Genomic DNA, 17,313 nt, shown 5'->3' with positions numbered 1-17,313 from the left:
AACATCCAGAATGACTATGTTTTAACTCTTTTATTAGTGGTAGTGGGTTGGATGAACATAAATGAGTCAATATTTGGTTTTTATGTGCTCAGAGATAGACCATAGATCTGATCTAATGGCTTCTGTAATTTTATAGTCTTTAATCTGCTCTAAACCTGAGTGAGAAAAAGTAACTCATCCAAGTAAATAAAAAGTGGAGCAGAATTAAAAACAGCTGATTATATTGACAGAAGGGAAGGAAATGTACACTGAAAGAAGGAGATTAAGTTGAGAGGATGGAATATAAAACAAGTATTTTTAGGCAGCTGAGTGGGAAAATGTGACAACAAGGAAAAAAAAGGCTAATGTAGGTATAAACCATCAATTGAGTACCTCAGGAAGGTGAAGTTAAATATGGAGACATTTAAGGAAAACACAGTAAGTGGGAAGAATCTTACTGTCTCTAAGAGGAGATACTTTCTAGTAGTTGATGCATCCCTGATAATTGATATAGACCATTACTGAGCCCCTGATGAGAGATACTATACTGCTGATTTTGTTCTGCCCCTTATGCTATTTTTGTGGAAGAAAAAGATATAGACAGCAAATGTTTAATATGTAGATATTAAGCATGACTTATTTTTTTCTGGACTGGGATATATAATGGGCAAAACTAAATTTCTGATTAAGTAATGGAGTAAGGTATATCTTAGAAGAATATGTTTGACAGGTAAGCCAACTTGAATTTTATGCTGGAGTACATAGGAAGGATATGCAAATATGACAAAACAATTACAGTAAAGAACAGAAAAAGATAAAACACAGGGTGGTAATTCTCAAGTGAATTACTCAAGAAAACTCACAGGAATTATCAAGGAAAACATCAGAGAAGAGGATGATAGTTCAAAGGTCATACTTAAAGTTTTTATTGGTATATAGAATATAAGGAACATAGCTTAATCAAGAACTTGGATTTAAGTGTCAAGTATATTGGGTTTAACTCCCAGCTCCACCACTTAATAAAAATGTGATCTAGAGAAAATTACTTTTGTCTCATATGTAAAGAGTACCAATAAGTGTACCAATCTCTTAGAGTTCTAATAAGAATTGATATGATACATATGAAATAGTTAGCCAGTGTCTAGAACACAGTAGGTATCTAGAACAGAGTAAGTATTTGAAAAATGTTGAGTATCATTATTTTTGTTGTTACTATGATTTTTAAATCATCATTAGTATTATTAGTGTTACTTGAAATCTTAATAAGATTTAGAATAATAAAATCTACGATTTATTATGTTCCCGAGTTGAGATCTATAACTAGAAGGAAGTGATAAATGTACTTTAATAGGAATAGATCTAATAGGAAGAGATATTACCATTGTGTGAAAAACTGGTATACCTATATGGAAATCAGTTAACTTAAAGGAAGCATAGTGGAAAGCAACTGGGTGAGACTAAAAGAGATTAGAAGTGATATCCTTGTGGAAATATACAACTAGCCCAACAGAACTCTTTCATTATAAAGATAAAACTAGAACTGATTGAAGATAGATTTGCCATAAGAGATTTTAATCATTTAGAGACATGGCAGATGAATTTCTTTGTCTGGGGCATAGTTTCACCTCCCAGAAAACTGTGAAAGCAGTTAAGTAGAACTGCTGAATAAGAATGAGCCATAGTATGGGAGTGATGGGAAATTCAGAAAGAATTCATAGAAGTAAAGGAAGATCATTCTAGAAAAACATAGGCTATATTATAGGAAAGTAAATTAAAAAAAAAAAAAAACAGAAACAGGGATCATCCTATGGCCCAAAACTGAAGAAATAAAAATGAAGTGATGTCTTTCCTAAAGGTGAAGCTATGATTATGCTTTTGTTAACTGGATAGGGCCAGTGGTTTCATGGTAGAGGACTCTTTCTAAATTGAAACTAAAGTTATCCAAACTCATAGTGTTTGTTTTTCTGTAGCCTCAACCCTTGATATGTCTTGCCCAACTCATGTATACACATGCACGCACACATACACACATTCATTTTAAATTCCAGTACTCCTTATAGTTACTTCTCTGACTTTATCATCTCCTGCTTTCACCCTTACTCACTCTGCTCTAGCCACATTCTTCACCTTCCTGTTCTTCACATGCACTAGGTCGACTCTTGTCTCAGGGACTTTGCACTGGCTTTTCCTCTGCTTGGTATGTACTTCCTCCTGAGATCCCTGTGAATAACTCTCAGACTGCCCTCAGATGTCACCTTCTTGATGTGGCCTACCCTACCTCCTTCGTCTCTTTTGTTCACTGATTTATCATAAGTATCTAGAACAGTTTGCTGACACATAGTAAGCACACAATAAATGCTTGAATGGATGAATTAATAACTTCTCTCATGTATGTTCTGTTTTATGACTCTGCCTCTCTTTTCCTCCCACTCTTTCTACTAAAATGTCACTTCCTTCCCTTCCCCCTCCATTTGATCAATTCTTTTGAGTCAAGAACCCAGTCTATGACTAAAACCTTATTTGTGACTTGGCTCTAACAAGATTAATCTTTCCTCCCTTCATAGCACTTTTTGCTGTAGCATATACTGCTTTATATTGTAATGATTTGAATACATTTTTTATTCTCTTGAGCAAGAGATTGGGGGACTCTTAAGAAGCAGGAGTGACCTACTTCCTCCAACTAGGCCCCACCTTACAATTTCTACCACTTCTCCATAAGAGGTCAGATCCCTCATGATCCAGTCACCTCCACCGAAGCCCTACCTCTGAACACTGCTGCATTTGGGACTAAGCCTCCAACACATAACCCTTTAGAGGACACTTCATATACAAATCATAATGCTGTATGAATAAAATTCAATGTCCAGATTTAGGAAGGCAGTGATCCTACTGATATCTTCACTAGTCAGGTCACATCTACAATATTGTGTCTATTTCTAGGATACCATATTTTAAAGGTAGCATTGAAAAACTAATAACATGCAAACAGGATTGTGATTCCTGTCATATGAAGATCAATTGAGAACTGGAAGGTTTAGGTAAGGGAAATAAGTCCAGATTACCAATCTCAAATGTTTACAGGGCCACAATATTGAAGAGTTGAAATAGTATTTTAAACTAGAAACCTCTCAGTAGTATAGCTAGAATAATAGTATTTTAATATTTTTGGTTTTGTATAGGTATATTATTTATGTATGAGACTTATTTTAAAAATAACAATCACAAACTTTTAAGTGATTTTATTCAGATGCCTTTATTTCCCATTCAATGCCTTCTTAATTTTGTCAAATTACTAATATTATATTGTTCCATTGGTGTACTAATGGTCTTAATCAGTATTTTGGTGGGTTTTTAAAAAAATTGGGGGGGTAGGTCTATTTTTTATTTGTTCTTTTTAGACATTTATGACAGTAGAGTGTATTTTGGCATACTGTACATACATGGAGTAGAACTTATTCCATTGAGGATCCTATTCTTGTGATTGTGCATGATGCAGAGTTACCCTGGTCATGTGTATTCAAATACAAGGATAGGAAAGTTATGTCCAATTAATTCTACTGTCCTTTCTATAGAATTTTGTTTTAATTCATTTACTATACCTAGAGACTTTATTTGCTATAGAAGTCAGTTAATATTATGTCTATTAAATTTTGAAATAAATTGTGAAGAAATGTTTTTGATTAGAAACCTCAAGTTTCTTTATCTCCAGAAACATTTATCTTTACAACTATACTTATTTGAATAAAGATATAGGGATATTTTAAGTCACTGTATTCTCCCTTCCCTTGGTTTTATGAAACTATCAACTTAAGTGTCAGAATTTTCTATTTTGCTTAATTACCCATAACATTTGTAACTTACCTTTATAAACTCTAGTCTTTACTGTATAGGAAAAATAAACATAAAATAAATTTAGGCTTAAAGAGAATTCAGAGTAGTATAAATATTTAATGTGTTGTTGTGTATATAGGAGCTGCCATAAAATCCTTCAGAAATAGCTTTGTGTCTGAATTATAAAAATAGCATGGAAAGCTTCCAAATATTTATCTTCAAATGTGCTTGTTTAAGAGGTGTCAATATATGATTAATGCATGCAGTGAGTGGTTTGGGGGATTTACAATAACCTCATCTCAAAAAATTTTTTATTTCATTTACAGATTTTCTTTCTGTTTTATCTTTAGTTACTCTTCCACATATAAATACTTTTTATCAGTGGAGGGATACTGATAGCAGATTTTTTGCTTTACTGCTTCTTGAAAGCCTCGACATTTTACTGACTGTCCACTATATGGCTCCTAAGTTTTCTCATTTTTATACATGTAAAGAGTTATGTAAAGGCATTAATGCTAATTTGAAAGTATGTTAGTGTTGTTTTTCAATGTACCTTTAATATACTCAAATAATAGAACAGTTAAGACACAGTTCATATTATACCAAGCATCTTTTCTTGCAGTAAGGATTTATTTTGATTATATGGACTTAAAAAAAAAAAAAACACCTGACCAATGTTATAGCTTTAACAAACTCTGAAAAAATATACCATATGTGATTTAGTCAGTTGATAAAAGCCCTACTTGCATAATTTTTGTGAGAAAAAAATGAAAAAAAGACTGTTTATGTTGGTCTACCTTCATTTGAAAAATAATAAAAATATTTATATTTTTAAGTAAAACATTTTGCAATGTTTTGATAGTAATATAAGCAGAATGTGAAAAATAAAAAGATTATATTAAAGTTTCTTCATTTTCCTAAACCTAGGATGGTAAGCGGATGTTTGGCACCTATTTTCGTGTTGGTTTTTATGGAACCAAGTTCGGGGATTTGGATGAACAGGAATTTGTTTACAAGGAGCCTGCAATAACCAAACTTGCAGAGATATCTCACAGATTGGAGGTGAATGCTGTGGTGGTTATAAAATGTCATCTTTAGTTTGTATTCTTCTTAGTAAATCTATTTTCAGATCCAGGTTTAATCCCTAAAATAAGCTGGCTCCTGCCAAATAAACACTCTTACAGAGTATAAGGATTTTTAATATTTTCAAATCCTTCAGATATTTTATGGCAACAGTAAAACAATATTATTAACTTTTTTTTTGAAGCTCCATTTTCACACATATTTTAGAAACCCTATATCCTTTGGAATTGCTGTGCCCTATGGAGAAATGTATGCATTATCCACATTTTGTGGAAAAAGACAAGAAGTTAAGTAGCATCCGATAATGGAACTAAAAGCAGAACCCAAGGAAATTTCTCACCCAAGTGCATTATCTCTGGCTTAACCTGTTTTCAGTGGCACATCTTTAGAATTTAAATGCCTGAAATCACACCTTGAAAACACTAAATAGAATCTCTTCATCTTTATAACTTTTTTCTCACCACAAATGATTGATTTTCATATTTGTTCAGCTAATCAATCATTTTTGTTAAAATTATTCTTTCCTACCTTTCTGTAGTCTTTTTACTCAAAATGTGGCCCATAGATAAGAAGCTTAGTATCACCTGTGACATTATCTGAATTATAGAATCTCAGACCCCGACACAGGCTTTCTGAATCAGAATTGGCATTTTAACAGATCTCCAGGTGGTCTGTACTCATGGGCAGTTTGAGAAGAAGAACTTTAGGATTGATTTTATTCTCAGCTGATGATGCACCCCTTGCGTCTTTCTCCCCAACCCCATTTCTGGCGATTGAACCTAGAGCCTAACTCATGATAGGCAAGCATTCTACTGATGCGCTACATCCCCAGCCCTGATATTAATTCTTGAATGTTAAGTTCTTACTGGTGATTTTGCTGGGCTCAACTTTCATAAAACTGGCTCAATCTGTGACATTTTATTTTTCAAGAGCTAGGTCAGTCTTGAAAAATATTGATTTCCAAGCTTAATCAAAAAATTGTCTTTGGAGGAAGGGGTGGGAGTGTCTTTGCCCACTCAGATTTAGTTTTCCCTTCTGAATAGCTCCATCCATTGCCCATGCTGCTTCCATCATGGGGAAAAAGTCACTTTTCTTGGCCCAGGATTGCTTTTTCAAAATCTAAATCTGTAAAAACTTCAACAGGTCAATATTTTTATTTGAAAATTATGGAATGCTACTTTAAATCATTCATAAAAGTAAATGCTTATTAATTAAACCATAGTATGTAAGAAATCATGCCACAACAAGCTCTCTAAAAGTAAAATCCTATACATCAAAGGTAATGAGTTTTTTTTGTCCTCCTTTCACTCCATTCCATTTTTGTTTCCACAAGAACCCCTTGTGGAATCCTGTATTTTTATTGGATAAAGTTGTTATTTTTCTCTTATTTTTGTTAAAGTGCATGGATGGGAATATTAAGTAAATATTCAAATAAGTAATTATTTGTAATAATTAACTTACTAAATCCCCCGATTTTGCTCAGGTTTCCCTTTTTTTATTTTAGGGATTTTATGGAGAAAGATTTGGAGAAGATGTGGTTGAAGTAATCAAGGACTCTAATCCTGTAGACAAGTGTAAATTAGATCCTAACAAGGTATGATTGATTAGACTACAATGACACATAGGCTTATCTTTGAAGCCTACATATGTACTTTTAGCTTTTGCAAAAAAACTATGCAATTTTACTTGAGATTCTAAATGATTTAACAGTGAATGAAGGACTTTTTCCTTTTCTAGGCATACATTCAAATTACCTACGTGGAGCCATACTTTGACACATATGAGATGAAGGACAGAATCACATATTTTGACAAAAATTATAATCTTCGTCGTTTTATGTACTGTACACCCTTCACTTTAGATGGTCGAGCCCATGGAGAACTTCATGAACAATTCAAACGAAAGACCATTTTAACTACTTCTCATGCCTTCCCTTATATTAAAACAAGAGTCAATGTTACTCACAAAGAAGAGGTAAGTCCGTAAATGGGGAAAATAATAAAATAATGAGTGAAATATTGTCTAGTCATGTCATATAATAATGTGGATGCAACAGAAGGTATGTACCGTCCTTCACATAATAGTAACACACTAGAACTTCACCCATTTTCCAGTCTTTCATTTTTCCCTTTTTAATTAATTAATTCATCCTCAGTTTATGCTTTAAAAGGTTTTTTTTTTTTAAGTTTGGAACTTCACTATTACATGAAAGTTTATAATTGGTCCACTTTTTTTCTAATTTTAATTGGTTATACGAAGCTCATTAAATAGTTTTTGATCAGTACAATGATCTAACAGTTGCTGTTTTACTCAGATCATCTTAACACCAATTGAAGTTGCTATAGAAGACATGCAGAAAAAGACACAGGAGTTGGCATTTGCAACACATCAGGATCCAGCAGACCCCAAGATGCTTCAGATGGTACTCCAGGGATCTGTTGGCACAACAGTGAATCAGGTTAGTGCTTTTGCTACTGCTATGTGATTTTAGTTATAAGACTTAGATTAATTTCATTATTTTACAAAATCATCAATATATACTAAATCAACTGGAAAGAATGTTGTGTTGAAAATGATTACAAAAGACATTGAAATATAAATGAAGACAAAGTGAAGCACAAGTTGTAATCTCAGTTGTTGTTTTCACACCTGCCTTCTCTACCTTATTATTTTTCCATTCTTACAAACTCTTTTAAGAAAGAACTGAGTCACTTAAAATACCTTTCTTCAAAAAGCTTGTACTAAAGGAATGTTATCTAAAAAGGAGGACTCATTTTCAGAGTCGTATACACATGTACATGATACCTTTACCATCTTAGATTCTTGCTGATATCATCTTCTCCAGATCTCCTTGATAGTGGGTTCTGGGCATGAAATAAATGATATGGAATCACTTTGTATAATTTTATATAAAAATAATGTATAATTTTAATAATACATGAATACAAGATATGATGGTTATTTTGTCATATGCCTTTTAGAAGCCATCCCCATCTTCCTTGTAGTTGGTTTTCTCAGATTCTCTTGCTAGTAATGATTTTAATCATTGCCCAGTCTTAAGGAATAGAAAAATCCAGAAAAGCTTATATCTTAACTACTTTTTGTATTAAAGGAATAAAGCCAAAAATACTGTTCTGAAATGGAAATAAACACTGTAAGGCTTATATCCCCAAAAAATGTTCATGATTTTGAGGCTTTACCACCAAGTTATCTAACTTATTCACAAAGGATCATCTTATTTAACTTATAGTGTCGGGAATACCTTTGGAATGCTGGGGGAAGCTGTCTTGGCAAAATTATGTCTAATAATCAGTGGATTGGGAGATAGTAGTTTGAGAACTTGTGTATGCAGGATAAATTAAAGAAAGAAAACCCAGGGCTGACTGCATCAATCAACACAATAGTCCTTGAGCTCCTACTCAGTTTCTTTGAATAATGAACTAAAAAGTTAGTAGGCAAGAATGTAGATATAAAATTAGGAAAATCTGAAAGTCTGTCTCTGAAGAGTTTTAATAAAGGCATAAACATACATGCATTAAGCTTAAGTGAAACCATTCTCAGTGCTAAAATAATTTGGATAAATTCTGTCTCTGTGATTTTTATTTCTTATTTAGAATTTAAATGCCTGAAATCACACCTTGAAAACACTAAATAGAATATCTTCATCTTTATAACTTTTTTCTCACCACAAATGATTGATTTTCATATTTGTTCAACTAATTAATCTTTTTTTGTTAAAATTATTCTGTTTTATTTCTTATTTTGCAGGGCCCTCTGGAAGTTGCTCAGGTTTTCCTGTCTGAAATACCCAGCGACCCAAAGCTGTTCAGACATCATAATAAACTGCGACTCTGCTTTAAAGATTTTACTAAAAGGTATTCAAGGCTGCTTCTATAAAGATCTTCAAATTGAGAATGTCTAATACCACATTTTGATATAAGGGTCTTAACTATTAAAAAGAGAAAACATATAGAGTAGTGGTTCACAATGAGAAATAATCTGTGTAAAGTTTATTGTTCTTTAATAGTGTATATTCCCAGTGCATACACCCATACTCTGTAATGCCATAGTTTTTTATTTTACAGATTGGAGAAGCCAAGGCTTAGGAAATTTTTTAACTTGAAACTATTATTAGACTAACTTGAAAGCTTCTATTTATTATGAATCTTCAATATGTGAGTTTTTGTTTCCCTTCCCTTATGGAAGTTAAAACAAGAAACTTGGATGCCAAAAATTAATATTCACATCCTGACTTTATCAGTGTATGTCTGGGTCACTTAACCTACCTCTACGATACTCACTTTTTCAAGAAGTCTACAAAGTAAGAACAAAGATACCTACCTATCATAGGGAGGTTGTACAAGTTTGATGAACCAATACAAGCTCACCCCCTAGTTTCAGTGATTTGCCAGGTGGACTCTGAGGACTTGGCACAGTTGTACTGGTTGCTGTGATTTATTGCACTGAAAAGATACAAAAGTTATGTCCACTAAGTATGTAGTGAAATCTGCAGGAAACCAGGTACAGACTTCAAAGAGTCTTCTGTCAGTGGAGTAGCATAAGGTATGCCTAATTCCTCTGCAATAAGTTGTGACAACATGCATGAAATATTGTCTACCAAGGAACCCCATTAGAGACATGGTGCCAGACGTTTTTATTGAGAACGTCACTTTCCAATATCCAATTCCCTGAATGTGTACCAAAATTCCAGACCTCCAGAATAAAAAAATATTTTCAACATAATTCATACTATTTATATGAGCAGTTTTGGTACAGTGAGCCATTTTTATCTTCTGAGAATAATGAGAATCCTGAAATCCAAATTCTCAAAGGCTAATGGAGGACCAATTTTGTAATCAGGCCTTCCTAAGGACAGCAGGCTCAGCCATGCAATCCTAACTCTCTGCACAAATAAAATCTTTATAGGCTGATACTTGGCACATAATAAATAGACATTTGTAAATATTAAATTTTGAAATAATAGGGGAAAATAGTCATTTATCAACTGATAATTCTTGCTTTATTAACACTGTGATCACAGAAAAGGGAACAATTAAATGAGATTTTATAGTATGATTTTTTAACTTAAATTTATTTTTAACTGATACATAAAAAATTAAAATTATATGTATCTATGGGTACCAAGTGATGTTTTGGTACATGTATACATTGTGCAATGTTAGGATAAACTTTCTCAGGACATCACTTTCCTCAAGTATTCATCATTCTTTCTGGTGAAAACAATCAAAATCCTCTCTTCTGACTTTTTGACATACACAGCACATTAACATTATCTTTAGTCACTCTACTATGCAGTAACACACCAGAGTTTCTTACTCCTATTTAACTACAACTTAGTACCCTTTGATCAATCTCTCCCTGTTCATCCCTCCCCAGTCTTCTCCCCAGCCTCTGGTAGCTGTCATTCTTACTCTCAACTTCTGTGAGATCAACATTTTTAGATCGCACATAAATGAGATCACGTGGTACTTGTCCTTCAGTGCCTAACTTATTTTACTTAACATAATGATTTCCACTTTGTTTCATCTTAACACAATAATAGGACTTTATTTTTTTTTATGGCTAAATAGCATTGTATCGTGTATATATGTACCACATTTTCTTTCTCTGTCAGTTGATGGACCAACTTACATTGTTTCTGTTTCTTGGCCATTGTGAATAGTGCTGCAGTGAACATGGGAGTGCAGATGTCTCTTTAACAAACTTATTTCATTTCCTTTGGATATATATCCAGTAGCAAGATTTCTGAATCACAATTCTATTTTTAAATTTTGAATAACATTCGTACAGTTTTCTATAAAGGCTTTACTAATTTCCATTCCTACCAGCAGTACAGGGTTCCCTTTTCTCCACATTCTTGCCAGCACTTATTATCTTTTGTTTTTGTGATAATAGCCGTTGTTACTGGGATAATATCTCATTTTGGTCTTGATTTGCATTTCCTTGTGATTAATGACATTAATCATTAATGTATTTTTTGAGATAAGTATTTAGGTCTATTTCCCATTTTAAAATCAGGTTTATTTGTTTGCTACTGAATTTTTTAAATTTCTTACAAATTCCAGATATTAACTCCATGTCAGATGTATAGTTTGCAAATATATCGTTCCATTCTGTAGGTTGTCTCTTTACTCTGTTGATTATTTCTTTTACTGTGCAGAAGCTTTTGAGTTTGATGTTAATTCTTTAACATGACAATTAGTATAGATGTTCATATAGAATTGATTAACAGAACATATGACCTGTGATGATAAACTTCTTTCCCACTTATAGAATTTATTATTTGGGGCTTTAAAACAATATCAAAATAAATTCCACTGTCTTTGTGAGCAAGGAACAATACATACTTCATTAAGTGGTGGACATTTAGTAAGAGATACCTTTTGTCTTTGCTATTGGTTTGGAAAATTTTAACACAACTACAGTTTTAAACAAATGTCTTTTTGTATATATTTATTTTACAGTAATGAATTCTTGTAGTCAACAGGTCTCCTTAAGTGTTATTTTACCTGTTGAGAAAATGTTTTCTTGTAAACTAAAAAAAAAAAAAGTAGAAAAAAAAACTACAAATAGACTTTACAAAGAATTTATGACCCAAATCACATTTTTCCATTTTACCATTGATTTTTATACCAATATGCATATATGTTTTAACATAATTAAATCATAGTATACATACAATCTTAAATACTTAGTTAGTTAATATTATTATCCTAATGGTTATAGTATTTTCTCAATTTGTATGTTCCTATTTTTTAAGTTGAATTTGCTGAATGTGAAATAGTACTATAAAGCATCTTTTTTTGTTAAAACTGTTGAATTTTAAAAATTTTCTTTCTTTTTCTCAAATAAATTTATTTTATTTATTTATTTTTATGTGGCACTGAGGATTGAACCCATTGCCTCATAAGTGCCAGGCAAGTACTCTACCACTGACCATAATCTCAGCCCCTTAAATTTTTCTTTTTTGAACCCAGGGGCACTTGACCCTTGAGCCCCATTCCCAGCCCTTTTATTTTTCATTTTGTTGCACTTTTATTTTTTTTTTAAATGGGGGTGGGGATTGAACCCATGACCTTGTGATGTGAGGCAAGCACTCTACCAGCTGAGCTATTTTCCCAGCCGATTATTTTTTATTTTGAGACAGGTTCTCACTAAGTTGCTTAGGGTCACTAAGTTGCTTGAGGCTGGCTTTGACCTTGGGATCCTTCTGCCTCAGCTTCCTGAGACACTGGGATTACAGACATGCACCACCTCACCGAAATGAATTAAAATTTCTATCATGGTTTTTCAGTTTTTCCACCTTCCTCCCATGTAAGTTCAGACAAGTTAGTTAATCCCTTTATCTTAATTTCCTTTTTTGTAAAATGGGAGTAAAGAACCTACCTCAGAGAGTTAAGAGAATTAAAGTGTACAAGTAAAAATAAAACACTTTAAAAATTTTCTGTTGTGAAATTACTAAGCCAAAGTATATGAACATTTTTATTGACACTTAATATATAGTATATTTCAAGTTTCTCAATATTAACAGTGCCAGGAAAGCAGCTGTATGCATACCTTGCTTTTAAGTCATGCTACATAAATACATTGTCTTTTGTTAATCAGTTTTAAGTGGTACTTTAGTTTGCTTTATTACTAAAAACAATAAACATTTTTCCATGTGTTTAACTTTTTATGTTTTGGGGTTTTGTCTTTTAAAACTTTTTTTCATTAAATCTTGAATAGATTGAAAATAATATTTGTAACAATTTGCTGTTAAAGAATACTAATCCCAGTGGCCCCGTAGGCTGAGGCAGAAAAATCTTGAGTTCAAAGCCAGCCTCAGCAACTTAGCAAGGCCCTAAGCAACTCAGTGAGACCCTGTCTCAAAATAAAACACAAATAAGGGTCTGGGAATCTGGGAATAATGAGAATCCTGTGGTTCAGTGGTTAAGCACCCCTGGGTTCAATTCCAGTATCACACATACCCAAAAAAAAAAAAAAAGTAAGAAAAAAGTCATGTACAGGCTTAAGATATTGAGTATTATTATTACTTTGAGATCCCTTCCTCATGTAGCCTTCTCTGACTTATCTCCCTCTCTGCCTTTGAAGATGACCAGTATCCTGAATTTTCTCATTTATCATTTGTTTTCTTGTCTCTGTAGTTTTATCAGAAATGAATATATCCCTAAGTAATATATTATTTTGTTTTACATCTTTTTAACTATTTTTTCATTTTTTAGCATCCTTTTAACTTTATGTAAATGTTCAATATGTATAGTCTTAATAACTTGCTGTTTTTAGTTTTTGTGAGCTATTTATAAGTGTTACTTTAATTTTTATATACTTCATTGGATGAATATACCACAATTTATTTTTTTTAAGTGAGTACAATACCTTTATTTTTGTTTATTTTTTTGTGGTGCTGAGGATTGAACCCAGTGCCTCACACATGTGGGCAAGCGCTCTGCCACTGAGCTCTAGTCCCAGCCCCACAATTTATTCTTTTAATGAATATTTTGGTCATTGAGCCAGACCCTCAGGCTTGTTTGTTTTGTGTTGTTGTTGTTGTTGTTGTTTTAAATTTTATTTTTAGTTGTAGATGGACACAATACCTTCATTTTATTTATTTAATGTGGTGCTGAGGATCAAAACCAGTGCCTTACACGTGCTAGGCAAGTGCTCTACCACTGAGCTACAACCACAGCCCTGGTTGGTTTGTTTTTGTTCTTTTGATTTTGTTTCTAGTTAAAAAAAATATTACTCAAATATTCCCATAGCTATTTCTAGACATACTTGTATAAGAGATTTTCTAGGATTTATACCTAAGAGTCATATCGCTGATTCATAGGTCCATCTTCAACCAGTTGATGCCACATTTTCCCCAAAGTATATAATCCACGACTACCAGTAGTATGAAAGTTTGTATTGTTGTACATCCTTACCATTACTTGGTATTGTCCATCATTTTAATTTCTCCAAATCTGGTGGATGTGAAATGAGATGTGATTGTGGATTAAATACGAACTTCATGATAACCTGAGAGGTTGAATTTCTGGTTGACTGCTCAGCAATTTCACTTTTCATCTTCTGTAAAGTTGTATGCCCAAGTCTTGCCACTTTATTCTTGGAATCTTTTCCTTACTAACTTCTCAGAGTATTCTGGGTATGTAATGCTTTATCATTTTTAAGATCACAAGTATCTACTCTGAACTTGGGGCCTGTTGCTTTTTAGTTTGTTCTTAAATTTTATGTGGTTAGGTGATTTAGTCTTTTCCTTTATAATTGTGTGTCATGTTGAAGAAATTATTTTCTTTGTAGTAATAACTGTGCTTTTTGACTTCTAAAAGTTAGAGGGGGGATAGTGGGCTGAGGTGGCATCTGGGCCACCCTGCAGCCTTGAGGAGGCAGGTCTACCAAGAAAGAACAGGGCTTTGGGGGGCACCATTTGCACCCTCAGGGCTCTCCTGGGAGACTCAGATTTCTCTGAGTTGGGATTCTAAGCGTCTGGCTCAACTGTCCTCCAGTTCTGCAGCCTACACAAGGGCATGGGGATCTGTCCCGAGTTGGAGGGTTGGATCAGCCCCAAAGCTTCCGCCAGCCCTGGAAAAATTAACCATCATCATTAATTTTCATGTGCAACTGTAGAATGGCCCTTATGTGAGTCTGGTATAATTTGGCCTCTTGAGATTCTGCCGTTCTGCCTTATAAAGAAATAAATGGGAAATACTCCTAGGGGAAAAAAAAAACAAAACATAAAACAATAAGAAAGACCCAACTTATTTTTACATGATTATAAGCTTACTTACCAAGGTAGACACTATTTCCAACACTTTTTCCACCTGGTGGAGTTCTGTATCTGAGTTTCAAAAAATGTTAATCGATGAAAAGTTACAATGTAAACTTCATAAAATTACTTATCAGACTCTGAGAGTTGGACACACCCGCATTAACTCCCCCAAAATTGTTATTGTTAAGAGCCCAAAGACAACAAGAACTAAAAACTCCAACATTGAGAATATTTGGGGAATCTGGATGAAGGAGTGGAAGAGTGTAGAGCTGAATGTAAGAAGCTTTGCTGTGAACACACGTTTTCAAGTCAGAATTTGAACACAAGAAGGAAGAATTTGTCTATATTTCAGAAGAAGAAAAATATGAATCAGAGATTGCAAGACTAGGGAAAGATAAAGAACAGTCTAACCAGCTGTTTAGTATTGATCTCACAAGTGAAAGCAAATGAATGGAGCAACTTGAACTAGAAAAAGTCCATTTGACACAGAAATTAAGTTTTAGAGGCGGAAATATTAGAATTAAGGACTTTTCTGCAAAAGAGAATTCTGGTGCTCAGGTGAATACAAGTGCAACAGTTGGAGGAGCTGCACACTATAGTAGGACCCCTGGAAGCTGAAAAATAGTTAAGCTATAAGCTAAACATTGGGAAAAGGGGCTATAATCGAGCAATAAACAAAATACTTCTTTAAGTCAGTAAATTGCCTAAAGTTGACAGAGAAATAAATACATTGACTAGTAAGGTAAAGCAGCTTAAACATTCAAACAAACTAGAATTAACAGAATTAAACTGGAGTTAGAAGAGTTAAGAGTGAGCTAGAAAGAGAAAGGGATAAGATCAAAGTGCACTGGATGCATTACAGTGAAATTCTCAAATCAGCCTTTGAACACCAGGAAGTGCTTTGGTAGAGAAGGATCATGAATTAATATGTAAAGTACTAGCTGCCAAGGAAGAATATTGGAAATGCAGAGGAAGAAAAGAGATGAAAATTCTCAGAAATAGCAAATCAGTAGTTTGCATATCCAGGTGACTCACTGGCACAGTCAGAATGACTTGCTGAATTTAAACCAAATGCTGAAGAAAATGATGGGGAGATTAAAACACAAATGCCAAAATTTAAGAAACCAAATTGAAAAAGTAAAACTAGATGTTGAAAAGACATTGGAAGAAGAACAAATGACATATTGTAAGTACATAGAATAGGTATAACTTGTTCCAATTAGGATTCCATTGTTGTGGTTGTATATGAGGTGGAGTTACATTAGTTGTGTATTTATATGTAAAGAAGAAAAGTGTGAGCTTCATGAGAGAAGAAAAGTATAGTCAAGCTAAAGTGAAACTACAGTGAGCTGCAGTTGCTCAGAAAAAGAGAAAATCTCTTTATCAAAACAAATTGAAGGTGCTGGGGTATGGCTCAGTGAAAGAGTGCTTGCCTAGCATGCATGAGGCGTTGGGTTCGATCCCAGCACCACATAAATATAAAATTAAAATATTGTACCCATCTATAACTAAAAAGTAAATATTTTTTTGAAAAAATTAAAGAGACTACAGGAGAAAGTGGAAGTCTTGAAGGCAAAGAAAGAAGAATTAGAATAAGAAAATCAGATGTTAAGTAGACAAGATGTTTCACTTGAAGAATACACAAGGCTCCAACAGACTAATTGACATACAGAAAAGACAATGAATTTTGCAGTCTGTTCTGGGTTCCTAACATGCCTCCTACAGAATCTGTTAGTGTTCAGTCATCAGCCATGGTTCCAGGCATGGCACTGTTCTTTCTTCCTCACAAGGAGGAACAGCATTAAAGGGAACTGTCTCTACTAGAAGAACTAGAAACAACACTAAGAGAACAACTAGAGGAACTTGGATCTCCTGGGGAATGATATTCTTGGATAAAATTCAGATAGATCAAAAGGGGTAAAATAAAGAGGCTAAGTAAAGCATGAAGTTTTAACGCAGTGTCATTGATATTTTATTATTTTTGGCCAAAATATTTTTTGATTCTTTCTGGATAAATATTAGGAGGGTATATTTTGACATATTGTATGTACATAGAATAAGTATGACTTGTTCCAATTAGGATTTCATTATTGTGGTTGTATATGAGGTGGAGTTACATTAGTTCTATATTTATATGTAAAGATAGAAAAGATATGTCTGATTCATTCTACTGTCTTTTTTTCTATTCCAGTCCCCCCTCCTTTCCCTTCATTCTCCTTTGTCTCCAATGAACTAGCTTTCCCCTCATTGCAAATCAAGAGAGAATATTCTGCCTTTGAATTTTGGGGACTCACTTATTTCACTTAGCATGATATTCTCCACTTCCATTCATTTTCCAGCAAATGCCATAATTTCATTCTTCTTTAAGGCTGAGTAATATTCCATTGTGTATATATACTAGTTTCTTTATCCATTCATATGCTGAAGGGCACCTAGGTTGGTTCCTTAGTTTGGCTATTGTAAATTGAGCCGCTATAAACATTGAAATGATTGCATCACTCTAATATGCTGATTTTAAATCCTTTGGGTATAAACCAAGGAGTGGGATAACTGGTTCAAATGGTGGTTCCATTCCAAGTTTTCTGAGAACTCTCCTTGCTCCTTTCTATAATGGTTGTACCAGTTTGCAG

At 33.5% G+C, this 17,313-nt stretch overlaps 1 protein-coding gene and 1 pseudogene across 15 annotated transcripts in view; both read left to right on the top strand.

Annotated features, from left to right (window-relative positions):
• Nucleotides 1–17,313, top strand: part of Dock7 (dedicator of cytokinesis 7) — a 192,164-nt gene that overhangs the window by 167,207 nt on the left and 7,644 nt on the right. For 10 of the 15 annotated variants that reach the window (XM_040288763.2, XM_040288766.2, XM_040288767.2 and 7 more), the window contains 5 exons: nt 4,747–4,872; nt 6,398–6,487; nt 6,631–6,867; nt 7,208–7,351; nt 8,662–8,768. In XM_040288763.2, coding sequence (XP_040144697.1) covers nt 4,747–4,872; nt 6,398–6,487; nt 6,631–6,867; nt 7,208–7,351; nt 8,662–8,768 — 704 coding nt within the window. Of the gene's footprint in view, nt 1–4,737; nt 4,873–6,397; nt 6,488–6,630; nt 6,868–7,207; nt 7,352–8,661; nt 8,769–17,313 lie in introns of all 15 variants that reach the window. The other 5 variants (XM_040288762.2, XM_040288765.2, XM_078026395.1 and 2 more) reach the window with 1 other exon arrangement.
• LOC110599424 (centrosomal protein of 83 kDa pseudogene) lies at nt 11,685–15,812 on the top strand (annotated as a pseudogene).

This window comes from Ictidomys tridecemlineatus, chromosome 11 (genome assembly GCF_052094955.1).
Source record: "Ictidomys tridecemlineatus isolate mIctTri1 chromosome 11, mIctTri1.hap1, whole genome shotgun sequence".
NCBI classification, from domain to species: Eukaryota; Metazoa; Chordata; class Mammalia; order Rodentia; family Sciuridae; genus Ictidomys; species Ictidomys tridecemlineatus.
The sequence above is the reverse complement of the archived record's forward strand: the minus strand, read 5'-3'. Positions and strand labels throughout refer to the sequence as shown.